General features: G+C 49.3%; 4 protein-coding genes and 1 non-coding gene across 5 annotated transcripts; 3 read left to right on the top strand and 2 right to left on the bottom strand.

Moving 5' to 3' along the window:
- Positions 1-36: 36 nt before the first annotated feature.
- Positions 37-8,229, bottom strand: poldip3 (polymerase (DNA-directed), delta interacting protein 3). The gene is made up of 10 exons (XM_067232861.1): positions 8,132-8,229; positions 7,392-7,498; positions 6,419-6,843; positions 5,222-5,281; positions 5,011-5,085; positions 4,440-4,673; positions 3,800-3,877; positions 2,180-2,309; positions 1,680-1,746; positions 37-1,200 (listed from the first exon to the last, which is right to left on the bottom strand). The coding sequence occupies exons 1-10, from the start codon at positions 8,200-8,202 to the stop codon at positions 990-992; spliced, it is 1,458 nt and encodes a 485-aa protein (XP_067088962.1). The 5' UTR covers positions 8,203-8,229; the 3' UTR covers positions 37-989.
- Positions 8,230-8,755: 526 nt separating this feature from the next.
- LOC136941362 (U12 minor spliceosomal RNA) lies at positions 8,756-8,910 on the top strand. The gene has a single exon (XR_010876505.1). It is a non-coding gene; the product is annotated as a U12 minor spliceosomal RNA (small nuclear RNA).
- Positions 8,911-9,342: 432 nt separating this feature from the next.
- fam234b (family with sequence similarity 234 member B) lies at positions 9,343-17,269 on the top strand. The gene is made up of 12 exons (XM_067233248.1): positions 9,343-9,433; positions 10,086-10,637; positions 11,844-11,969; positions 12,535-12,786; positions 13,340-13,455; positions 13,879-14,029; positions 14,183-14,324; positions 14,552-14,758; positions 15,064-15,142; positions 15,393-15,560; positions 15,687-15,795; positions 16,144-17,269. The coding sequence occupies exons 1-12, from the start codon at positions 9,397-9,399 to the stop codon at positions 16,371-16,373; spliced, it is 2,169 nt and encodes a 722-aa protein (XP_067089349.1). The 5' UTR covers positions 9,343-9,396; the 3' UTR covers positions 16,374-17,269.
- Positions 17,270-17,466: 197 nt separating this feature from the next.
- Positions 17,467-18,177, top strand: smdt1b (single-pass membrane protein with aspartate-rich tail 1b). Its single transcript, XM_067233693.1, has 2 exons — positions 17,467-17,622; positions 18,040-18,177. The coding sequence occupies exons 1-2, from the start codon at positions 17,467-17,469 to the stop codon at positions 18,175-18,177; spliced, it is 294 nt and encodes a 97-aa protein (XP_067089794.1).
- A 600-nt stretch (positions 18,178-18,777) lies between these two features.
- Positions 18,778-20,158, bottom strand: ndufa6 (NADH:ubiquinone oxidoreductase subunit A6). The gene is made up of 3 exons (XM_067233224.1): positions 19,999-20,158; positions 19,217-19,332; positions 18,778-19,009 (listed from the first exon to the last, which is right to left on the bottom strand). The coding sequence occupies exons 1-3, from the start codon at positions 20,132-20,134 to the stop codon at positions 18,878-18,880; spliced, it is 384 nt and encodes a 127-aa protein (XP_067089325.1). The 5' UTR covers positions 20,135-20,158; the 3' UTR covers positions 18,778-18,877.
- Between the last annotated feature and the right edge of the window lie 5,317 nt (positions 20,159-25,475).

Below are 25,475 nucleotides of genomic sequence, written 5' to 3' on the forward strand. Positions count from 1 at the left end.
GTATTTAACAAACATTTCAAATAAGAATCTGACACGTTTTCTTTACAAAGCGACATATTTAATGCCGGAAAAATCACTTTTACAGAGATCTGTCCTCACTACCATATCTTCCTTATGACGGACATACACAGCAGTAGTAGAAAGAGTAATTTACTGACAGTTGTTCAACATAAATTTGAGAGGAAACTTGCATGACTTCTACAACTGCTCCAACACCGATCACCAAGTCAAATAACAATCACAAAATAAGGACAGGACCATTTGAGTGCCACGAAGCAGCTGAAGATGGCAAACCAATGACCAGAGTTATGATATACAAGCATTTGTACAGTTATGTTTAAACTCAACAAAAGTGGCTTTACACCCAGTAACATTTGGCTGTGTACCGATCTTGTTGCTTGTGGTTTCACGGTGGGGAGGTAAGTCAAAGAGAGGGTCTACGTCCAAAATAATCATGATTTCTAAAAGAATGGCGTTCAATGTGAACTAGCTGAACAGGGAACGAAAACCATGTGACCAAAAATTTAAATTACTTTTTAAAAAGAAAAGAAATCCCCAACGACAACTTTATATTTCTCCTTCCCTCCAAAATGTATTACAACTATAAAACGACAAAAACCCAGCTCAGCCCCAAGTTGGTCCATTCAGGGTTACACACATGAATAAAACAATAGGGAGTTGCAGCTCTGAAAACCCAAATGACCGGATCGACTGTTTCAAAGCTATGGATGATGGACCAGAATGTGAGTTTATTGGGGTACTATATGTCCGTATTTTGCACAATTACTGGTTTACCGTCTTTGCGCCAGTTGGTGTACTTGGAAAGAAAATAATCAAATGCAAAAATAAAAAGAACAAAAAACAAATAGTTTGGGAAGTGTGTGCATACGGAGCATGTTTCAGAACATTTCATGGGATCTGAGAGTGAATGTCGCCATCTGCGTTTGGGCTGCGACGGTAAACCGCGTTATTACTGTGTTCCAACCGTGTTATATCTTGATACGGAAGGCGGTGGCTTGTGAGCTGGACTCGGTGGTGGAGGTGGACTGGGTGGTGGACTTGAACAAGGCCTTGAGGATGGTCTGAGGGTCCACCTCCGGGGTGGGCTGGGAGGAGGCTGGACGGCCCCCGGGGCGGGACAGGGAGGCTGGGAGGCCGTCTTTCCTGGCTCCGCCGCTGCCGGGAGTATCACTCAACCTCCTAAGAGAGAGAGAGGGGGGGGGAGAGAGACAGAGAGAGGGGGGAGAGACAAAGAGAGGTAGAGAGAGGGGGGAGAGACAGAGAGGTAGAGAGAGGGGGGAGAGACAGAGAGAGGTAGAGAGAGGGGGGAGAGACAGAGAGAGGTAGAGAGAGGGGGGAGAGACAGAGAGGTAGAGAGAGGGGGGAGAGACAGAGAGAGGTAGAGAGAGGGGGGAGAGACAGAGAGAGGTAGAGAGAGGGGGGAGAGACAGAGAGAGGTAGAGAGAGGGGGGAGAGACAGAGAGAGACAGAAGGGGGGAGAAAGAGACAGAGAGAGGGGGGGAGAGAGAAAGAGAAGGGGGGGGAGACAGAGAGAGAGGGGGGGGAGAGAGAGGGGGCGGGGAGAGGGAGACAGGTGGGGTTCACATATTTAAAATCCAATATCCAATTCCAAACAGAGGGAAGGTGACAGAAGTCAGGAGAACGAAAAAGAAACTTACAAAAGAATGGGCTGGTCTGATGTGATGACGTTTCCCTGCATGTGAAGATTGCACTTCATTGGCTGGCCTGGTGAGCAAAAAGCAAAAGGAGATTTACGACAACATACTCAAACTGGTCACATGTACAAAGTACTGTTCTTCGTTCTAATAAACAGCTCTGCATGATTAAACGTATGAAATAATACATTTACATTTAGCAGACGCTCTTATCCAGAGCGACTTACAGTAAGTACAGGGACATTCCCCCGAGGCAAGTAGGGTGAAGTGTCTTGCCCAAGGACACAGCGTCAGTTGGCATGACCGGGAATCGAACTGGCAACCTTCGGATTACCAGCCCGATTCCCTCACCGCTCAGCCACCTGACTCCCTGTCAATCATACAATCATATCTGCCCTCCCGTGCATAAGAGCCTTTAGTCCTTATGTGGGTCAGCATTGTGGATCCCAGTAGTGGTACTCTGGGGCCACGTAAAGGCCTTCCCTCCTGCCACCGGCACTCACCGTCCAAGCAGCGGTTATTGTACTTCCTGTAGGCGCTCACGGCGTCCTCCTTCCGCACAAACACCACCTCCGCCACGCCCACCTTCACCAGCCGCGCTCGCTTCAAGGCCCCGCACACGCAGAACAGCTCCTGTGGACGGACGAACGGACACAAATGAAAAAAAAGGTGAGTTGGCCGGGATGACTCTTCAATCCTCGGCAGGCCTGCTGCTGGCGCAGGGAGCCTCGGTGACGTGCATCTAAAGGAGGAGAGGAGCTGAGCGTGAGGGAGGGGAGAGGAGCTGAGCGTGAGGGAGGGGAGAGGAGCTGAGCGTGAGGGAGGGGAGAGGAGCTGAGCGTGAGGGAGGGGAGAGGAGCTGAGCGTGAGGGAGGGGAGAGGAGCTGAGCGTGAGGGAGGGGAGAGGAGCTGAGCGTGAGGGAGGGGAGAGGAGCTGAGCGTGAGGGAGGGGAGAGGAGCTGAGCGTGAGGGAGGGGAGAGGAGCTGAGCGTGAGGGAAGGGAGAGGAGCTGAGCGTGAGGGAGGGGAGAGGAGCTGAGCGTGAGGGAGGGGAGAGGAGCTGAGCGTGAGGGAGGGGAGAGGAGCTGAGCGTGAGGGAGGGGAGAGGAGCTGAGCGTGAGGGAGGGGAGAGGAGCTGAGCGTGAGGGAGGGGAGAGGAGCTCAGCGTGAGGGAGGGGAGAGGAACTGAGCGTGAGGGAGGGGAGAGGAACTGAGCGTGAGGGAGGGGAGAGGAACTGAGCGTGAGGGAGGGGAGAGGAACTGAGCGTGAGGGAGGGGAGAGGCACTGAGCGTGAGGGAGGGGAGAGGAACTGAGCGTGAGGGAGGGGAGAGGAACTGAACGTGAGGGAGGGGAGAGGAGCTGAGCGTGAGGGAGGGGAGAGGAGCTGAGCGTGAGGGAGGGGAGAGGAGCTGAGCGTGAGGGAGGGGAGAGGAGCTGAGCGTGAGGGAGGGGAGAGGAGCTGAGCGTGAGGGAAGGGAGAGGAGCTGAGCGTGAGGGAGGGGAGAGGAGCTGAGCGTGAGGGAGGGGAGAGGAGCTGAGCGTGAGGGAGGGGAGAGGAGCTGAGCGTGAGGGAGGGGAGAGGAGCTGAGCGTGAGGGAGGGGAGAGGAGCTGAGCGTGAGGGAGGGGAGAGGAGCTCAGCGTGAGGGAGGGGAGAGGAACTGAGCGTGAGGGAGGGGAGAGGAACTGAGCGTGAGGGAGGGGAGAGGAACTGAGCGTGAGGGAGGGGAGAGGAACTGAGCGTGAGGGAGGGGAGAGGCACTGAGCGTGAGGGAGGGGAGAGGAACTGAGCGTGAGGGAGGGGAGAGGAACTGAACGTGAGGGAGGGGAGAGGAACTGAGCGTGAGGGAGGGGAGAGGAGCTGAGCGTGAGGGAGGGAGGGGAGAGGAACTGAGCGTGAGGGAGGGGAGAGGAACTGAGCGTGAGGGAGGGGAGAGGAACTGAGCGTGAGGGAGGGGAGAGGAGCTGAGCGTGAGGGAGGGGAGAGGAGCTGAGCGTGAGGGAGGGAGGGGAGAGGAACTGAGCGTGAGGGAGGGGAGAGGAGCTGAGCGTGGGGGAGGGGAGAGGAACTGAGCGTGAGGGAGGGGAGAGGAGCTGAGCGTGAGGGAGGGAGGGCTCGGCTCACCACTATGTCCTCCTCTGTGACGCGCGGGTGCAGGTTGTTCACCGTGATCTTGGTTCCTTCCAGAGGACTGAAGGAAGGCTGGGAAGAGGGAAAACAAGAAGCACACCGGTCAAACTCGCCTGCTCGATCACTACGGGGGACAAGCGAGCACAGGTGATGCACAGGAAAAGCCAAGCTGGATTTTACACCGACACAGCATCAGAAAATCACACACCTAGGAAGGTGAGTCAGGTCGCTGAGCGGTTAGGGAGTCGGGCTAGTAATCTGAAGTTTACCGGTTCTATTCCCGGCCGTGCAAAATGACGTTGTGTCCTCGGGAAAGGCACATCACTGTACTTGCCTCGGGGGGAATGTCCCTGTACTTACTGTACGTCGCTCTGGATAACAGCGTCTGATAAATGACTAAATGTAAGATCACCACAGCCAGTATCCCTCTTCTAGTATGGCAAAACAAGACATGCTCTTTTGCTCCCCCCCCCCCTCCCCCCCCCACAGTCTCCAACATCCTACCCCAGTCTGTAGCCAGCCCTCCTCTGTGGTAGTCACCGCTGGTGAACTTATGCAAGAGTGACGCAACGGTGACTGTGGAGAGCCGGAGGGCACCAGAGCCAGGGAGGCACGCTGGTGTCGGGACACTGACCTGGGGGGGCGTGGGCGGGGAGCTGGCCTCCCGGGGTGCCGTGGCCTGCTGGAGGGTCCTGGAGACGGGCTGGGAGGCAGCGGCGGCGGCCACAGGCCTGGAGGCGGCCCCCGCGCTGGGGGTGGGCCTGGTGGCGGCCACGGGGACCGGGGCCCGGGGGGCGGTGTAGGCGTCGTTCTTCACCACCTTGGTGATGGGGGCGGACATGGAGAACGTGGAGCCCAGGGTGCCAGGCTGACGGGGGGAGGGGAGGACAGGAGTCAGCGGTGTATGGAGGGTGTTGACGCGATACATTTATTCACTCATGTCCCCAAAGGGCAAACGGTTCTGCAGCAAGACCGGCATACAGACAAAACAATTCATGGCACACATAAAAAACACCATGAAAAAAATTCTATAAATACAAAACAGCGAACATCCCCACTAGCTACTACCCCTGCTCCCCCTCCATACCCACATGTAACAGAGAAATAGCAGTGGGAATGATAGGCTACAGCAGTGTGTGTGTGTGAGAGAGATGGGCTGAAACGCACTACTGAAATGTAGAGGCATTAACAGTGGGGCTGCTCACCCGTGACTGCAGCACATTGTTGGTCGTGATCTTCATCTGTTTGTTGAGGATTATGTCCTCATTGCCTGAAAGAGACTGAGAAAGGGGGGGGGGGGGACAAGACAACAACTGTAAAATCACTGCGGGATGTGAAAAACGAATCTACAGGTGTGACCGTGTTGGGAGACCTCTTAGTGTGGGTAGGGTGAGGAAAAACACAAACGCGTCTTACCTCGGCTCCCCTGCTCGGCATGTTGACACGGACGCCGCTCGACATTCCTACGGGCCTTTGCTGCGGACGGAGACGAGGGCGTTAACATCGGGCACTGAGCAGTAACACCATTGCGGTGCCTACCCACTACAGCGGAGCGGGCGGCGCGTCGGCCTCCAATTAATTTTTCAATGAAACCGGGCGTTGGCGCTCCCACAACGCCCTACGCAAGCGTCAACGCCCGGTTTCATTGAAAAATTAATTGGAGGCCGACGCGCCGCCCGCTCCGCTGTAGTGGACACGCGCCGTTACCCTTCTCCTTCACCTCTTCTACATTTACATTTAGTCATTTAGCAGACGCTCTTATCCAGAGCGACTTACAGTGAATACAGGGACATTCCCCCGAGGCAGGCAGGGTGAAGTGCCTTGCCCAAGGACACAACGTCATTTTGGCATGACCGGGAATCGAACTGGCAACCTTCGGATTACTAGCCCGATTCCCTCACCGCTCAGCCACCTGACTCCCTTCTAAGAGTCTGTTCATCCTAACAGCATTTCAAGATCTGGGTTGAAGCTCGGGGGCCTGTATCCACTAAGCATCTCAGGGTAGGAGAGCTGGACGACCACAAGTGGCCCTCTGGATCATCTACGAGATCGGCGAGGCCGAGAGGGAACTCCGCGAGCCAAGTTCATTTCCGAGGCACATTGTTAGAGAAACGAAGGATGTAACCTTTATGCTGCGTGAAAAGAACACTGTGTGGAAATATTTCCCACCTAATAATGTGTTATGAAAACTGCTCTGGCGTGCAAGATAGATATGAAACACTCAAGGCCTTCCTCCCAGTTTCATCCACAACCCGTGAAAAAACATTGTTAGTTCCTTGAGCTAAATATCACCCGTAGGTAGAATACTATCATAAGCTAGACAGGTGCTATGCAGGGGAGGAGAATTCTCACCAATGTTGTAGAAAATAATCATGCATGAAGACTAGATTTTAGACAACTCTGAACCGAGTCAGACTTGTCTCCTTGCTGGCAAGAATAAAACTTTTGGACGTTCTTTGAACCTGACGACTCTGTGCACTTCCTGAGAAAGATTGACCTAAAACAACAATTGGCGACCAAAGTGCCGCGCTACTAGATGAGCATTCTCCCCTCCGTTAGGTCACAACAAGCGTGGATCCCCCAAATTCCCTTCATGGCCAGTCGTCAACCCACCTGGATGGTTTTGGTAATCTTCAGAGGCGGGATCGCCGCTCCCTGGGCCGGCCCCCCGAAGCTCCTCTTCAGGCTCAGCCTATCGCGGGCGTCCATCATCCTGGCGGGGACGCCCCCCGCTTGCAGCGTCAGCCCTCGGGTGTTCAGCCCTTGCGGGCCGGGGCTGAACTGCCTGGCGTTGCCGTTATTGGTGGCGGTGGCGGCGTGGATCTGGATCTGCTGCATGTGGGCGTGTAGGTGGGCCGCCGGGCCCGCTTGTACCGCCTGCGGCGCCAGCTGGAAGGGGTTCTGGCCCTGTTTGCGCGAGTTGATCATCTGGCGGGCGTCCTGGACCCCGCCCCCGGACCCGCCCCCCCGGCCGCCGCGGATTTTGAAGCGGGCGTCTTTCTGGCCGATCTTCTGTCGGGCGTCCGTCACCTGGAACCCTGTGGAGAACGGGAGGGGGGCGGAGGTGAGGAAGAGGGGTTAGAGAAGCAGACTCCTATTTGAGAGATGCATTCAAACTTTAAATGGAGAGATTGTCATTCCCATCAAATGAACATTTACAGAATAACAAAACAATGACAATATGGGAATATGACAAGATATTCTGACATCCAGCTGAGAGAAGGATTTCAAGAAAACAAAATATATTTTGTGTATAGCGTTTATCTAACGGAAGAAATGCATCATATCTCAAATTTACTAAACAAAAACTTTTTTCTTTCTCTAATTCACACTCCACAAACAAATCAGACTTGGCAATCCCTTCTGTAATAGATGCAAGGTATCACGCTACAAAACATGTTCAAACCAACAATTTTTAGAACGTGCATTTTGCATTTGCTCATTACCTTGACCGTTTTTCCATGGGCTGTTCAGAGTGAGACGACAGCGTAGATTAACCTACGTTTCTAATACTGCTATATTATAATAGTTACCACTTTTCTCAATGATCTTAACCCGCAGTTCGAAAGGTCAATTTTGTCATTACCTGCTCCTGCACCGCCACCAAGCCTTTGTCTGGCATCCCCCATCCCAATCTTCTGTCGGGCATCGAACGTCCTCCCAATTCCTCCTGCTCCCCTGCCGAACATAGTCCTGCGTTGGGAGTTAAGATCTGGTTAAGATTTCGGAGGTTACAACCGTCGTAACCATGGGGCGGAAACGTTAAGGCCTACCTCATTCAATAACACAATATTGTAGCTAGCTGGTCAGGCACACATGACGCTTGTCTATGTTGCTTCGCATTAGCTACAATGGATTCACTAGCAATAACTAGCTAGATACTGTTGCTGTATTATGATTAGTAGCAGTTCTACTTAGCCTTACAGCTAGCTAGCTAACGTTACATTGACTGGTCACAACGTCTTTATCTAGCTACTACTACTAGTTTGGCTAGCTAACTTTGGCTAAGTTACGTAGCTCGGCCGTCTACTTTGACGGAGAACCAGCAAGCTAGCAAGAAGGCGTTTGTTGGTTTTGCTAGTATGAGTGCGTTAGGCGGCGAAGGACAAAACGGCACCAACGCACACCAATAGAGAGAGCTTGCAGCTGTTGCTAATATTGCTAGCAGTGCTAGCTAACACAAACACTAAACAGTCAGCCATCGATAACGTTAGCACTAGCTCATGAACTCGGTTTCCATGGGAGAGATTTTCATTTGCGATCGCTAATTTTTTTTTTTTTGCGTCTAATACGGGATAAATAAAACACACATTTAGCAATATGTACCTTTTCACAGTGGGTCCTTTGGTGTTCAATCCGCGTCGGCGTATCACTTCGTCTAAAGATAAATCTGCCATCTTCTTTGACTAACTCATGCGCGTGCGTGACGAATAGTGAACGCGAGAAAACGAGAAGCAGCTATGGTAGCTGGGTTAGGTCAAATTAAAAAGGCATCAGCGATAATAAAACGTTTCACAAAAACACTTTCTAAATATCCGTAGTCTTGTCTGTAAATATTGAAAGTTTTTTTTAAGCGACTTAATCAAATTACTATAGTGCGATGCAAAAATACAATTTCAAGACAGTAAACTTAAGGCTTTTCGATTGCTTCTGACGTTGACATCAGTATCGATTGCTCTTTCCCGCAAGGACGTTAAGTCCTGTGACGTCAGTACTTCCCACAAACCTTTGCGCGTAAATAAACCTCAAAAAAATAATCTAAAACTCTATAAAATTTTACAGAAACGTGTTATAATCTTAACGATGCAACACATTTATGTAATTAGATGTTTTACTTGTATAACTTCAGAAACGTGTTGATTACAGACTGATTCTTTCACGGTTCACAATAACCGTTACCGTGTTTACCTGAGACCGACGTATAGTCTCCTTTGGACCCATCGATTGGTTATGCCTTAAACTGATGAGTAAGGAAAATAACGACGCGGGGTGACGCCCGTGTCCTCGTGTAACTTACGAGATAAATTTTTGAACGGGTAAAGGTCTGCCTGTTAGCGGTGACTCACCTACTTTGTGAGATGCCCTGCAGGGCTAGGATCTGCCCGACCCCTTTACTGTGAAGAGAAATAGCAGAAAGTAATTAATGTGTAGGTCTCCCGCACTTCATGCTCTTCAACTGACTTGGGGAAAGTTGTTTGTGGCTCGTTCAACCTGTTAAAGGATTAATACTAAATGTATGTCAGTCTGTGCATTTTGGACCACAAGATGGCAGTAATGCAGGACTTGTTAGAGAGAAATCTGTTTCCACCTATCCCCCAGTGGAATCATTACTAATATAAAATAATGATACTTTGGGAGATCACCCATATTGGTGAAAATGTATGTATATTCAGTCATTAGCAATAAAACACAATTAAGGCAATAATTGTTATGTGGGAACAGAAGACTAACTGAGCTACAAAATAGAACTCATAGTCCCAGAATGCAATTGCGCGCACAGTACAACACAACCATAGACTGCTAACAACCTCAGCCATATAGCGGGCATCACATCTGCACCTCGTCCGTCCATCGAACCATTAGAATTTGCAATGGCTGCAGCCCTCTCCCGTGCTCTGAAATTGCCAGGTCTGTATCGCAAACGGAAAGATATATGGAATTGTTGTAGTCCTTTATATTGTCTTAATTGTCTACGGAGGTTCTCGGAATTTAGCCAACCATTCAGCTTCAGTCATTCGTTGTTCGTTGCTCAGATAGCTCACTCAGCTAACGGTATCATCTAGTTATTGATTATTACAGTTGCCTAAGACTCAAGTCATGCAGCGTTTTATGGTATTTCATTATTATCAAACTGGTTAGCTACAGTATACATGATTTCTCCACCTTGGTTGATGTTTGAAGGCGTAATGAAATGTAATGTACGAAACCGATGGCGCACGTTTAACACGTTAAGGACGTCACATCTGAAAGTTGTTTACCCATCTTCCCAGTTGTAATGACGTTACAGCTAATCACACTATAAAGCACCTGTATATCTAGATAGCCTAGATAAAGTAGTTTAAAAAAATATATTTGAACGGACTCGTCGCAGATGGGGATCATTCCGTTGCATGTAGAGATATTCTGACCCATTAACACAATGAAACAGTGCAGGAAATTAAAGCCACCCAGTTACTTACTACAGTGACACAAGCCCAGATCGACTGAAATGTTTATCATGGCTGGACAATGTTTAACCTGTGTTAGTCATTGGTGAATCGTGTGTGTTGCTTCTCTGCAGGGAAGAAGGGCTCAGAGCTGGGGGAGTACGACCCCCTCACTCAGGCCGACAGCGAGGATGAGAGCGAGGAGGACGACCTCGTGCTCAACTACCCCCGCAACGGGCTGGGCAGGGGCAACTGCATGGGCGCGGGGCCCTCCGAGCTACGGGGCGGCAGGGCGGGGAGGCTGGTGGGGGGCGAAGAGGAGGTGGAGGAGGAGGATGATGAGGAGGACGAGTGGAAGGAGCGCCTCCCGGGGAGATCCCGGCAGGAGAGGGAGGAGATGAAGGGCATGCAGTACTGGAGCCAGAGGGAGGCGGGCCGAGAGGGGGGACTGGAGGACAGAGGGGGCTCTGGGGGGGCGGGGGGGCCGGGGCTGGGCGTGGGCTCCGGGGCTGATCCAGATGGGAAGAAGGCCAAGAAGAGGGGCGCCATCAGAACGGCCTTCTTCCTCGTGCCTCTGGTCTGCGCTGTGCTGCTGGTGCTGCTGTGTGCGTTTCTGGTGCCTTGCCAGAAGGGAGATCTGGCCAAATGGCCGCAGTGGGAGAGACAGCTGGGGGAGGATGCAGGAGGTGAGAGACATGTGAAATGATGTATGAGGTGTGAGACAGGTGAAATTATGTAGGAGGTGGGACATGTGAAATGATGTAGGAGGTGTGAGACATGTGAAATGATGTAGAGGGTGAGAGACATGTGAAATGATGTAGGAGGAGAGAGACATGTGAAATGATGTAGGAGGAGGTGAGACATGTGAAATGATGTAGGAGGTGTGAGACATGTGAAATTATGTAGTAGGTGAGAGACATGTGAAATGATGTAGGAGGTGAGACATGTGAAATGATGTAGTAGGTGTGAGACATGTGAAATGATGTACGAGGTGTGAGACATGTGAAATGATGTAGGAGGTGTGAGACATGTGAAATGATGTAGGAGGAGGTGAGACATGTGAAATGATGTAGGAGGTGAGAGACATGTGAAATGATGTAGGAGGTGAGACATGTGAAATGATGTAGGAGGTGTGAGACATGTGAAATGATGTAGGAGGAGAGAGACATGTGAAATGATGTAGGAGGTGTGAGACATGTGAAATGATGTATGAGGTGAGAGACATGTGAAATGTATTTCAAAATCCAGACCTTTTCTTTAGCTAAAACTGTACAGGCCTGCCTAAAACCTCAGATAGATTACTGACTATAGAGAAGGATTAAGGAGATAAGTCTGGAGGTAAACACTAGGCCAAGTCAGTGCTTTTGTTTGCTGACTGAGGTAGATGCATTATCATGATGACGCAATAACAGGTTTGTCACAATACACACCCAGGCCTTATACTCAAGCTTATTGGGATATTCTCAACCCCCCCTAAAAAGAAAGAAAAATACCCGTTTTACTTCATGTCAGTGTTTCGAATTTCACTAGCTTCGGTAGCCATGATTATTTGCAGGTTGATAACAGACTGAACAAGAATAGACATTTTGACAGACCTCACAATTAAAACCTAGGTCAGAACAGCTCAGAGAGAAAGGATGTGTAGAACAATATAGAGCCAGAGAACATCTGGAATCCCGTGTGAAGCATGTGGGCGAACACACTCCTTTGTACTCACGATCAGGCTCTCGTGGTCAACACACAACCCTTAGTTGACAAAGATGCATTGGACCGATTTGAAGGAATGACCAGCTTCGAGGAACACCATTTTCATTAGAAACACACCCTTTTTCCCCCCCTCAAATATTGTGTTGTCATTTTGGAGTGTAACGGGTGTGGTTGTGTCGACCCAGGTGTCACCCTCCCTCCCCTGGCGCTGTGGGACGTGGACGGGGACTCTGTGGAGGACGTGTTGGTGGGGGTCACGGAGAGGAGCAACGACACCCAGGCCTCCACCTCCTCTTCTGGGAACAACAAAGGTAAGCGTCGACCCCCCCATGGTTGTCTAGAAGTCACTTTTTTGGGGATTCCCTATCCATTCAACGGTGTTGGCCTCGTGGGAAATACATGAGCAGCGTTTTTAGGCAGAGGTTGAGGCAAAACACTGAAGCCCACCCCGGTTGAAGCTCATGTTGGGCAAAACGTGTTGGGGCGCACCGCCGCCGAAGACACATTCCTATCCTGCTGTTTTTCTCGTCGGACCTAAGGTCCTACAGGTTGTGTGTGTGTCTTTGCTTTTCTCGGCTGTCCTCTTCTTGTGTCGTTCCCCGCCCTCCACTGTCTGCATTCCCGCCGCAGGGATCTATCAGGGATTATGCAATATTCCCATATAATAATCCCCATAGCTAATCCGGTTTGGGCAAGTCATCCCGATGCTGAGCCAAGCAGTTTGTGACACGCGCTGATCCCGATTCACCTCTCGTCGTTCTTTTCATTCCTATTTTAATCTATATGTCTGTCTGTCTGTCTGTTCGTGCTGCATCACACCTCCTGTTTGTCTCGCCCCTCTCCTCCCCTCTCCCCTCCTCCCTGTCGTACCCCAAGTCCACAGCGTGGTGGCGCTGTCTGCGCTCAGCGGCCAGGTGCTGTGGCGGAGGGGCCTGCGGGAGCCCGCCGTGTCCGTGCAGTGCGGCCTGCAGTACGAGGCCCACCCGGTCCCCTTGCCGGCGGGGGGCGCCGCCCTCAGGGCCTACCCCCAGACCGCCCCGCTCCTGTCCGGCCAGCGGGAGCAGGGGAGCGGGCCGGTGTGCCTCCTGATCGGCTCGCCTCACGTCACCGCGGTCAACAGCACCACGGGTCAGTGAAACGCCACGCACACACGACGACTTCTGGCGAGGTTCAGGCGAACTGGAAGGATGTTGGGATCGAGGTCATGGGTGATGAGGGAATTTGAGAGGTTGTGAAGCAAAACTTGTCGTTTGATTGTGGTACTTGAGGACTTCTCTCATTTTCAGGACCATACGTAGGCCTTGGGGTGTGTTTAGAGTTTGTGGCTCGGGAAAGCAAAGACCTTTGACCTTTACCCCCTGCCTTTGGGGTCATAGGAATGCGGACTTAATGGAGCCTGTGGAACAGATGGTTACAGATAATCAATGTATAGATAGACTACCTTGTAACTGAAACCTAATTCCTAGTGATGTCATTTTATGGCTGGTCTTTGCCAAGTATAAAACTTGGGAAGGTCTGCGGCCATTAGGCAGAGAACCAACTCCTCTCCAGTGTCCATGCATAAATAAATAAACCATAAATTGATTTTAATATTGCGTCCAGGAAGTCGACCATTATTGAACCACAACAGTGCTTCAATATGTTGTTATGACGTTATTAAGATGTAGTTGCCCCCCCCCAGGTAAGGAGTTATGGACGGTCTCCCCAGGAGTGGTGGAGTCCCATGCCGTGTCCTTGCCAGATCTCCAAGGAGACACGGTGCCTGATCTACTGATAGCTACTCTCCCTGCCGACCAGGTACTGCTGGCCTCCTCCAGCCTCACTCTCATTCACAGCCTCTTCTCCAGCCTCACTCCGTACACAGCCTCTCCTCCAGCCTCACCCTCTTCCACAGCCTCTCCTCCAGCCTCACCCTCTTCTACAGCCTCTCCTCCAGCCTCACCCTCTTCTACAGCCTCTCCTCCAGCCTCACCCTCTTCTACAGCCTCTCCTCCAGCCTCACTCTAATTCACAGCCTCTACTCCAGCCTCACCCTCTTCCGCAGCCTCTCCTCCAGCCTCACCCCGTACACAGCCTCAGTTCCAGTCCACTCCCCCTCCACAGCCCCCTCCCTAACAGCCCTGGCCTCATCCCTCCTGTTCCCAGCCTAACCCCTTTCCCAAAGTCATTCCTGGTCTTTGCCAAACCAAACAAACCCTTAACTCTCCCCTTATGTTCTAGGTGTCTGACCTCTCATTGGTCTTGCTCTCCGGACTGACTGGCGCTCCGATTGGCCATCCAGTCACCTTTAACCTCACGGAGCAGGGCAAGCTGATTGGTCCCCTCCTTCATGAGACACAGATGGGAGCCTACTACATTCTGTTTGGACTAGGTGAGACTGGAACAAAAAACAAAACTGTTGACCTGTATCAGACAGTGGCGTTTCCACAGTTTTTTTTAACAAGGAACAAACTCCCCCAAAAACTTTTTAAAGAACAGCCCCCCCCCCCCCCCCCCCCCCCCCCAACATCTTCCCCATCCCCAGGCACCGTCGAGGCAGTCTCCCTCAGAGATATATACACTCAGGCTACTGGCAATACGCCCGTCTCTCCGGAGCTGAGCCTTAAGGACCCCGTCTGGGAGAAGCTGAAGAAAACCAACACGTCCTCACTTATTCACATTTCCAGGTAAGAGAGCTTTGCAATGAGGGCTGGTGCTTGTTTTCAGCACAGTACAGCCCCCTGCCCGCCTGCGCCCATGCCTTCTGTTGATTTAGCTCTCTTCAAAAACAAAAAAAACGTGTTTGTTCACAGAACAGGTTTTATTTCGGTCGATCTCTGAGTTTCCCCATATCACGGTGGTGACTGTGGACTCAGGGAGACGTAAGCAGCCGCGTGCTTCTCTCTTCTCCCAGGGGCCCTGAGCAGGTGCAGGTCCTGCTCCCCCTGGTGGCCGGGCTGTGTAACAACCACAACAACCTGGACGCCGCGTCCACCCTGAACTCCAGCCGCAGCGACTGGGTCCTGGTGTTGATTTCCAGCAGGCTGTCCAGCAGGCTGTCCGTGCTCAGGGAGATGGACGGACACACGCTGTGGTCCCTCGACTCCTCCTCCATCAGAGGGTGAGACGGGGGAGGGGCGGAGAGGGGGCGGAGAGGGGGCGGGTTAGGGGGGGCGCAGGGGCGGCAGAAAGGACTGTGGAGGCCGGCTTAGAACAGGACAGACAGCTGAGGAATGTCTATAGTTAACTTGGATCTGTGTGTGTGTGTGTGTGATCGTGCACTGTCGCAGGACAATCCCGATTTTCCATCCTAATGAAGATTTTTTTTTACGTCTTTTTGGTACATTTTTGCATTGTGGCTGCATTGACTGTGACACAAGCAAGTCATAGCTTTAAGTTGACCTGGTTGTCTGGTTGTGTTGTCAGTCGCCCGGCCCCAGGACAGTTCAACGATGACGGCATCCCTGATCTGCTGCTTCAGTCTGGGGATCATGGAGTCCGAAAGGTACCTTCTATCCCCGTTCAAGCTACAGCCATGAGAAGCAATCGGATTAATCCTATCAGATCTTTAAAATGTATTTTAGTGTATATTCTGGGAGCAGAAGTATGCTTAGAAAGCCAGATTGTGTGGGATTTCCTTCATTTGTCTGCTTTAAAGATTTATATACATATTTAATAAAACAACATTGTGGTGTTTACTTCGGTGTGTTTGAAGTACATTTTTGGTTCTGTCCAAATCCCCCGACCCCTGCCAGATCCAGGTGGTGGATGGAGCCAGTGGGCGTGGCCTATGGGCAGCAGAGTTTGTGTGTCCCGACCTCCATCTGGATGGCTCCTCTGTCACAACCACCTCCGGCCAATCAGCTTTCCTCTTCTGGGCCGGCGATCCCCTCAGAGTGGCCAAGAATATCACCAAGGCAACCGTGAGTCCTTGTGACACACCCGAGGAAGTGGACAGAGATGGATCTAATACAGTTTGTCAAATGCTTGTTTTGGTCTACCCGGCGCCGTGAAACCGACCGTGTCACTTCCTGTTTGGTTACCTCCAGGTGGCGCCAGCAGAGCCTGTAGTCAGGAAGCTCTACCTGCTGCATCCTGCATATCCCACAATCCTCCTGGAGCTGACCCACACCACAGACAAGGTTCTCACAGCAGCAGGTAATCACGTCACACTCAAGCAACTACTAGAGGAAAAACAAACAGCTAGTTAACCATTGCAGATGTTAAACTGTGCCAACTGTTGCGCCTCTGATGAACAATGGTAAAATGAATCAGTAACAATTTTTAACATGAGTTATTAGTGCTTTGTAATTATTTGCAAGCTGGAAGTATTTATTCATTAAAAAGCAGGTAGAAATAGCCACACATACATTTAGCTCTTTCAGATGATTTGATTCCCGGTATCAGCTTAAGCTTTCTTTCATGTCAACAAATTCAAATGTGGATTACCCAACATGGAAAAAGGATGTGTCCACTCCACCTATCACCTTCTCTTCTCCTCCACAGTGACTTACGAGGATCAGCAAAAAGACGCTTCCTACATCATCATCTCGTCTCGGCCCACCTCCAGCCCAGAGCCGGGGACTCAAGTAGTGAGGAGCCTGAGGCTGAGGTCTGCCATCGTGGCCGGGCAGATCGTGAGACTGGGGGGCGGCAGTAAGGGACCAGGCCCATTCAGACCTGGGGTGTTTGAGATCAACAAGTTCTTCCGGCACCTCTCCTTCAAACAGCATTAGGTCGCAAAGAGGCACTACAGTCTGTTGATGTGGAAGAGGTGGACTAACTGGACCAATCCTATGGAGATCATACCTAAGTTATTCAACTATCTTTCACCATTAGTTACATGAGGAGTGCTTGAGTTGGGTTACATGTGAGAGCCACTCCAACGGAGGTAGTTCTAGGATGAAGGCCCCACAGATGAACACACTTTAACCTTTCGATCGTCCGATGCGTTCGACCCGGCGGAAATGCAACACTGCACATAGCTGCTGTGGTTGGTAAAGGTTCAGATGAGATTCCTTTCATGTTTACATTTCATATGTTCCCACTAATCAATTTATTGTCATACTTTATCTGCTGAGAATTTGTTAGATTGGTTTTTATTTATTTATATAAATATACTTGAACTTGTATTTACATACAGGTATTTATTTATTGGATTCAAAGAGTTAGGAGGTACAGTTTAAATCTCATTAAATGTAATGTATTTATTTTTTGGTGAGTCTATAAAGAAACAGTTTTCTTATATCTAGCTACTTAGTTAAATATACTTCTGGAGATCAAGTCCAATGAGTTAGAGAGAGTGAGATTGGGATACTGTTGCAATGGAAAATAAATTCGTTTATAATTTAGTTAATCCACATAATAATTTGCAGGTACCAAGGTCATTCCTTTATCTTTTACTTGCACTTTTTATGTACACTACTACTGACTATGATCTATTTAAGGCAGTGATCTTTCTTGCATTATATTGAAAGTCTGTAGATACTTTTGCCATTGTACAGTGTTTCTTTGTTAGCTTCGTTCATTTTAAGGACAGATGTGTGTAGTCTGCATATTTTACCATGCGCGTGCGACTGTAAATATTGCTGATAATTTGCCTGGAACACTTTCATCTCAAAATAAACAATAACTCAAACTAATATGTCTATTTTATTGTCACCGTGCTACAAGGTAACTGGTTCTTCCTGGGTATGTTGAGGGATGTTTATTTGCATGCCTATGAAACCACGCTGACAAATGAAGGTCTCAACCGGCTAAAGTGCGGTGGTGTATGAACGTCCGAAATTAAACGGCTTATTTTTCCGCAGTGCAACATACGCAGCGAAGATGGCGTCGGCCTTTGGTCGCCTGACCAGGCTCTCTTCATTTAAAAACGCTGGTATGACAATATTTGCTTCAGTCAAGGGCTCGGGAACAACAAAGGTTATTTTTCGGACCGCTGTATGCACTGAAACTGGTGGCATTCAACCAAAACCTAAGAAGGTAAGGGCGAGTATGCAAACCCATTGATCAATTAAGAACGAATGAGAGCATATAGACTTGTGACGTTGAAGGGGTTCCGAGAAAAATCCTGGGAACAAGATCCCAAAACAGGCATTGGAGTATGGAAGATGATTGGCAGTGCATTCATTCCAAAACAACTGGAAGTTCAGCTGTGCATGATCCAACCTGCATGTTGTCAGAAAGCAATATACACAATAAAACATCTGGATGTCTAGATTTGAATGTCACAACCATGATTAAAAACAATTAATGCCCCTTCTTTTAATGGCATTTCTATATTGGGAATATTTTAAGAAAAAAGCTCCATTTTGAAAGAGACACATAAAAAACAGATGTTATAAGTGAAACTAACGTACATGTTTTTATAACGGAACTCCTGGCCCCGCCGCTCCCCAGACCTCGTTTGGCCTGCTCCGCATCGCTACTGTCGTTGTGCCGTTCTTGTACGTGGGAACTCTAATCAGCAAGAACTTTGCCGCCCTGCTGGAGGAACACGACATCTTCGTCCCAGAGGATGATGACGATGATGACTGAGGGCTCTGGATAGTACGTATGCGCAGACGCTCAAATACCCACAAATCTGCGGTCGAATGAGTGACTCATGTGGCTATCATGCAGTAGAGATGTGCCAAGTACCGGTTACTGTCACTCCCATTTTTTCTTTCCTCTCCACAGGGAAGAGCGCTTCAGACGTCGTTTTAAGACGAAGATATTGACTACCAAACCTCTGATAACTCAAACTTTACGCTCTCCCTCTAATCTCTGGGATCCATGTCTGCTTGTTTTACATAGACAGCCGTTTAATCTTGAGTATACAAAGAAATCCCAATCTGGTCGTCTATTACTTGCATGCAAAGATGCCTCTTAGAAATAAAACTGCCACAACAAGGCCATTTGTCTGTCACTTTGACTAATGAGTAACAGACAAACTCGTTGGTCACACAAATCCATCTGCATCACTGTCATTCAACTTTTGTGCTGAAGGAACAGGCAGGCTAAGATCGTTCCTCTTGAGGGCCACTAATATAGAGCCAATTAATCAGAAAATGTGTATCATGTTCTAACTGAATCCCCTACCTCACATTTCTTACTAAATGTACAATATCAGTTGTTCAATGACGACTGGACAAGAAGGAGGGGGGGTATTTTCTTGATTGTATATTATTTACAGTTGAATAAGTGGCAACAGCGGTCACACTGGACATGAAAACAGGTCTGAAGGTAAGATGGCAGTTCATGGGTCATGTCCGTGGTAGAATTTGGACAGGAAGTCAGCGGGACGAGGTGCCTCTGTCTCGTGGAAGTAGCGCATGATGTGGGTCTTCTGCTTCCAGACGTTGATGGTCTCCTGGAGGTCCATCTTCCCCTTGAGAGAAACACCAGAGAAGAAGACGGGTAGAATACAGAGAAGAAGAACCACGGGCCCAACGTAGCTTTTAGACGAACCATTGGTCCTGCTTTCACCAATATATCTCTGACCTATCAACCCATGGAAAGGGGACAAATGTGCATTATAGACTGCGACACTGCTGAAGACCCAAACAAGGAGGACAAGACCATTTATGACACTTACCTTGATGACCAGCATGTCAATCACGCGTGGATCATTCACATGCTTGTTTTTGTCGAACATCTCCCTCATTTTATCTCTTCCCTGGCGAACTGTGATGTCTAACTGGAATGTAGACACTAAAGGGGCAGACGATGAACAAGTTACTAAGTGCTTTGAATATCGACCATATCCCATATTACCACCTGCTCGATTGAACTGGGATACCACGCCAATCCTTATTCTACTAGTACATAGGGGACATCTCTCTGTTAAGCAGGGCTCAATCATTGTATCAATAGTTAGGTAAATTGCAGCCTTTTAAAAATCGAAATTACACATGCTGGATAAATTGGGCGTTCATATATGGAGGAAATCTTAGCTAGTTAGCTAACGTATGTTCAGTTTACTTAGTGTAAAGCACTGTTGCTATAGTTTTGAACAAATCTGGCTAAACAAATCTGAACTAACGCGTTAGCCCTGCCGGTTAGCAAGCTATAAAGCTACATTTAGCATCTTCTTAATAATTACATGGTATTGTAGACTAATAGTATCCTACGTGACACTGGACGATAAAGCATTAGCTAAAGACCGACGTTATTCAATACTGATAAAATGATAGTGATAAACAGTGTCGTGGAGGTGACATTGCCGTTTCAGTGACTGGAGACTACGTAGCTAGCCTAAACTAGCAAGCTATACAAGACAGCCAGCTGTGTTACTCCGTTGCTTAGCTAGCTCACTGTACCAACACGACCTTGACCCTCGGTTTCCGAATGTAAACACGCACTTGGACGCTGCTTTACCTGTGTTTGGGACCTCACGGTACCAGGCTCGATACAGCTCCCGAACTCTGCGTTTAGCCTCATCCAGATCTCTGCTGAAGAGAGGTTTTACAACTTTAGACAATCCAGCAGCTCGAGTCGCAGCCGTGGACGCCATGACTGTTGCTCTTCTTTCCACCGACCGTACGTGACGGTTATTCAGTGAACTTCTGACGTGCACAGCCTAGTGTATCGGAGGGGAATATGATCAATGAGCCTATTTGTTGAACAAACCCAATAATTATCCTTTAAGTTTTTAAGCAAGTGTATGAACGTAAATTAGGGTAAACAAGATTGGGTCCTGAGCAGGACACTTGCCGACTTGCAGCCCGAACAATGCCCGGTTCTCGACATCGCAACACAGACAGACATTCCTAGAATCATATATATTTCAAATGGCCAGTAGATGGCAGCAGCAGTCCTTATTTCATCTGAAGAACCAAGTTTGTATTCCGTCTATCCGTCTGTCTGTGATCATGCAAGCATGTGGTAGCTTCTATGCAGGGTGTGTGTACGTGTGTGTGTATGTGTGTGTGTGTGTGGGTGTGTGAGGGGGGGGAGTAATGTAAGTTAATGTAACTGGCCCCTCTAACAGTACAACTGGCCCCAGCTTGCCACCCCCAGTTGAAATGGTCTACAACCTCCCCTGCTACACAGTTCAGCATTTCCACTTCAACCACACCTAGAGTAATCTCAGGGGGCACAGGATGGTCATGAAAGCCTCCCTAAAGGGGAGTCGTAGCCAGAGCCTTGTCATCTTGTATACTGTGATATCTCCTCTTCGACCGAAAAAACAACCTGCCCTCTTAATAAAAAATGCTGTGTGAGTGCTTCCAAGGCCATGACGTTACAATCAAACCTTCCACTCCAACTCCACATCCGCATCCTTCCACATGTGGCTGCACTGACCTCTGTGAGCTCACCACCACAGAGTAGAGGTTCCGTCCCACCCTGCTGAGGGAGGTGCTGAGAGGGAGGGAGGGAGGAAGGGAGAGGAGGACAGGAGGAGGACCACCTAGCAGAGGATGTGGAATGCAGAGGGGATGGAAGAGAAGACAGGATATCTGTGTGTGTTCGCGTTGGGGCGTGCGTGCGTTTGTGCACCACGCCCACTGACTATGTGCAACATCACTGCTCCTACGCTACATTCGTATCATGCCAGAGTACTCCTGCTCCCACTCCCACTGCACTCGAGGTTAACGAGAAACAGGCGCCTCCAGAAACAACAGTCATTGACTGGCTGAGAGACTAGAAACCCTGCTTGTGATTCGTCCAAACAGCAGGTAGAGAGACACAAACTTTAGAGTTACGGAGACTGCTAGTGTAACCGGTGTCGATTGGTAAACTCACTCCCCAGGTATGTATACAAGCCACCCGCGCCAGCTAAACAGCTCGTTTTTTTTGGGCGTAGCTGGCAGCGGTCACACCTGCTGAGGCAGAGGGGACGACTTCGAGCCCAGGTGCTGGTGAACATCGGCCATGAGTACCTCCAACCTGTAGCGCTACCATGTCTGTTACAGACATGTAACAGACATTTAGGTAATTGTGGAGGTCATGTTGACAAGCCCCTCTCAAGTCGTCATGACACTGAATGTCTCCCCAATCCCCAGCAAGTGCACCAGGGCCTCATTTATAAAACCTGGTCAATACTTAATTCTAGGGAAGTGCTGTATGTAGGAAATACAATTCCAGCGATTACAGAATGCCCTGAACAAAGTGAACCGTCATCATCATGTCATGTCATGATCATGTATGTACCGTTGAGTCATTTTCTGTGTCAACACGTGTGAAAACGCATGGTCTCACATCCACTTATGTCATTCAGAAATACCCATAGACGTTGCATGCCCACTGTTAGACCTCTTCGCCAGTGGAAACACTGGATAACGCCCAGCCAAGGTCCCCTTCCAGACAGGCAGACAGGCAGACAGGCAGACAGGCAAGACAGGCAGACAGCCAGACAGCCAGCCAGACAGACAGACAGACAGCCAGACAGACCAGGCCTTGAGTATGGGTAACACAGCGACCTGACTCAACAGCCACTCGGGTGTGACTACCTAACCCTGGCTAGTCAAACACAACAGTCCCTGTCTATCACCTGTTTACCTGCTTGTTTACCTCATCCTTCCAGGGGCTGTAATACACCATTAGGTCATGCTGAGCAGGAGGGGAACTTTTTCCTAGGAAGTTCAACAGGAAGTCCAGGCAAACAGGCCCGACCACAATGTGTTCATGTGAGAATGAATAGCCGCGTCAGTGACATTGGGCACTGCTCTGGGGAGATTGGCTTGCACAATGGGGGGGGGGGGGGGGGGGGGAATACACACATTAGCTCAGCTGTCTGACTCAAAAAAACTGGCCTGCAAACGACCTGCGCTGACAAGCAACACCTGTGTTTGCTCTCTTCTCTCACTGTGTGCGCGCGCGTGTGCGCGTGTGTGTGCGCGCGTGTGTGTGTGTGTCAGTGTGAGGTGAGTGAAAGCTGACACTGTTCTCTTTACGACTTGATAGGACCTTTTCAGAACATTTGAACTTGCGCTAATACGTTCTTACTCAGCCACCGCAAGTCTGCATTCTCTTCAAGTGAAGACAGGCACTGCTTGCTTAAATAACCTAATTTATGTTTGTCCCCACACATACTTATAAATATACACACAAACACATGCATTTTTTTCTGCCAGTGCATGGATGACAGTATTGTTGTCGAATGTCCTCAATGTGTCTCTTGTCCTTTTAAAAAAAAGGTATTTCAACTCCAGCTGTCATTGTATACAGGCTGGGTTGACAGGCAGACAGACCGGTACACAGACACACTCACGACAAATCCATGAGTTGGACGATGAGAGTCCTTCCAGTCCTATTATTAGTAGTGTTAGAGTGCCAAATTATATCCTGGCTTCCTTCACAGCCTCTAAGTCACTGTATGTACACAGAGGAGCTGGAGGGAGGATGTTCTCAAGATAAACAGACTCACGTTAGACTGCTTCAAACAGTCATTGATTGCCTCATGTCTGGGATCCTACTGATTGACTGGTTGGCTTGCTGACTGGCTGACTGGCTGACTGGCTGGCTCGAGACTCGGCCTTCCACCAACCCTTCCCTCTCAACCTCCCACCTTGTCTGATTGGCCCGGGCTAATCTGTTATGCGGAGGAGGATGGAGTGTGTCAGTGTTTTAGCAGCCCCTGGTAAACATTCCGCTCGGCCAAGAAAAGCCCTTGGATGTTGTGCCTGGTCTGAGACGACAGCCTACAGTGGGGTTCTCCACATGGGGCGGCTGGGCCTGCGGACACAAATCTAATATACTGGCTGGCAGCCTTTCAGGAGGCCTGGGTTCCTTTCTTTAGAGCAGGGAAGCTGAGAGGAGGGGGGAGGTATGAATGGAATGATGCCAGTGCCAGGAAGAGGATCAGTGTGATTTAGAAGGCGAAGTGGAGGTCTTCATTTGAGTGGTGGAGATAGTTTCCTACCATAAGCATGGCTCAGGCTGTTCCCCTGGTAACCAAACATGCCCGGCTTCCTGTCATGATGAATGAAAAACAACGCCCCCCCCCCAAAAAAAAAACTAAACAAAAACTAAACACAACAGGAAGCACCGAAACAAAAGATGAGGAACCTCAGTTTCCTTTCCTCCCCTCTTTCCTTCAGCCCCCCCCCGCCTCTCTCTCCCTGGGTGAGACCATAAAAGGCGAGGGACAGAGGGTGATGGATGCTACAGCGGTTCTGCCGATTTAGAGTGGGAGGGGGGGACGGACGGACCTGTGGACACTCCATTCACTCTGTTAAGAAGTGTGTGTGTGTGTGTGTGTGTGTGGGGGGGGGGGGTATGAGAATGGCCCCCCTTGTAGCCCCTCATAAATTAACCTGGTACATGGGGAGAGAAATAAGCACGACTGTCAATCTTAATAAATGAAGTTCCACCACTTCCTCTCCAGTGGCTGTGATCCACCAAGCTGTGATTTGACAGAGTGCCTTTTTTTCACCTCAATTCAGAACAGACCAAATAGAGTCAAATGGGTTGTGTGAGAAGCATTTGCAACAAAAAAAAAGTGTCCTCTTAATTCTTTTTATACAGAGAACGATTTTCAGGTCAGGAATAACTTTCACAGATGCCAAAAAGCACATTGGGGACCTTTGTTATTTTGGTTGAGGGACAATCTTTGTCCTTTTTATAGAGGGTTCTATTGTCTATTGTGATTATGCATTTAGGAATGAATTACTATTGTAATGAACCATTTAAGAGTACCGTATTTAAGATGAAGTCTTCAGCCATTATTTACAGTATGAAACTGACATAGGAGTCATATGCACCACTAGATCCAACCTTAAATGCCCTCCACATATAAATACATACTGTACAGTTTCAACACCCCCATTCACTAGTTAAAGACCTAGGCTGAACCTGTTTCCCTTATAGCAGTATATAAACACTAGGCTGAACCTGTCTCTCTTATAGCAGTATATAAACACTAGGCTGAACCTGTCTCTCTTATAGCAGTATATAAACACTAGGCTGAACCTGTCTCTGTTATAGCAGTATATAAACACTAGGCTGAACCTGTCTCCCTTATAGCAGTATATAAACACTAGGCTGAACCTGTCTCTCTTATAGCAGTATATAAACACTAGGCTGAACCTGTCTCTGTTATAGTAGTATATAAACACTAGGCTGAACCTGTCTCTCTTATAGCAGTATATAAACACTAGGCTGAACCTGTCTCTCTTATAGCAGTATATAAACACTAGGCTGAACCTGTCTCTCTTATAGCAGTATATAAACACTAGGCTGAACCTGTCTCTGTTATAGTAGTATATAAACACTAGGCTGAACCTGTCTCTCTTATAGCAGTATATAAACACTAGGCTGAACCTGTCTCTCTTATAGCAGTATATAAACACTAGGCTGAACCTGTCTCTCTTATAGCAGTATATAAACACTAGGCTGAACCTGTCTCTCTTATAGCAGTATGTAAACATCAAACCTGACTATAAATCTGAGAGGGGCGATTGTGTGAGCTGAGTACTGAGTACTGAGAGGTTCACAGGCCTAATTTCCCCAGGTGGAAAAAAGCAGTTCCCCTGCAGAACCCTACGTGTTCATAGAACCTAGGTTCTCCAGCCTGTCGTGTTGATTGGAGGACAGCGAGCAACACCCACCTCCCCATATCAACCCCACCTCAACACAGCAACCCCACCTCCCCACATCAACCCCACCTCCCCACATCAACTCCACCTCCCCACATCAACCCCACCTCCCCACATCAACCCCACCTCCCCACATCAACCCCACCTCCCCACATCAACTCCACCTCCCCACATCAACCCCACCTCCCCACATCAACCCCACCTCCCCACATCAACTCCACCTCCCCACATCAACCCCACCTCCCCACATCAACCCCCACCTCCACACATCCCAATGAGCATTGCCGCCCCATGGCTTTAGGAACGAATTAGGAC

The sequence above is a fragment of the Osmerus mordax genome, chromosome 3 (assembly GCF_038355195.1).
Source record: "Osmerus mordax isolate fOsmMor3 chromosome 3, fOsmMor3.pri, whole genome shotgun sequence".
NCBI classification, from domain to species: domain Eukaryota; kingdom Metazoa; phylum Chordata; class Actinopteri; order Osmeriformes; family Osmeridae; genus Osmerus; species Osmerus mordax.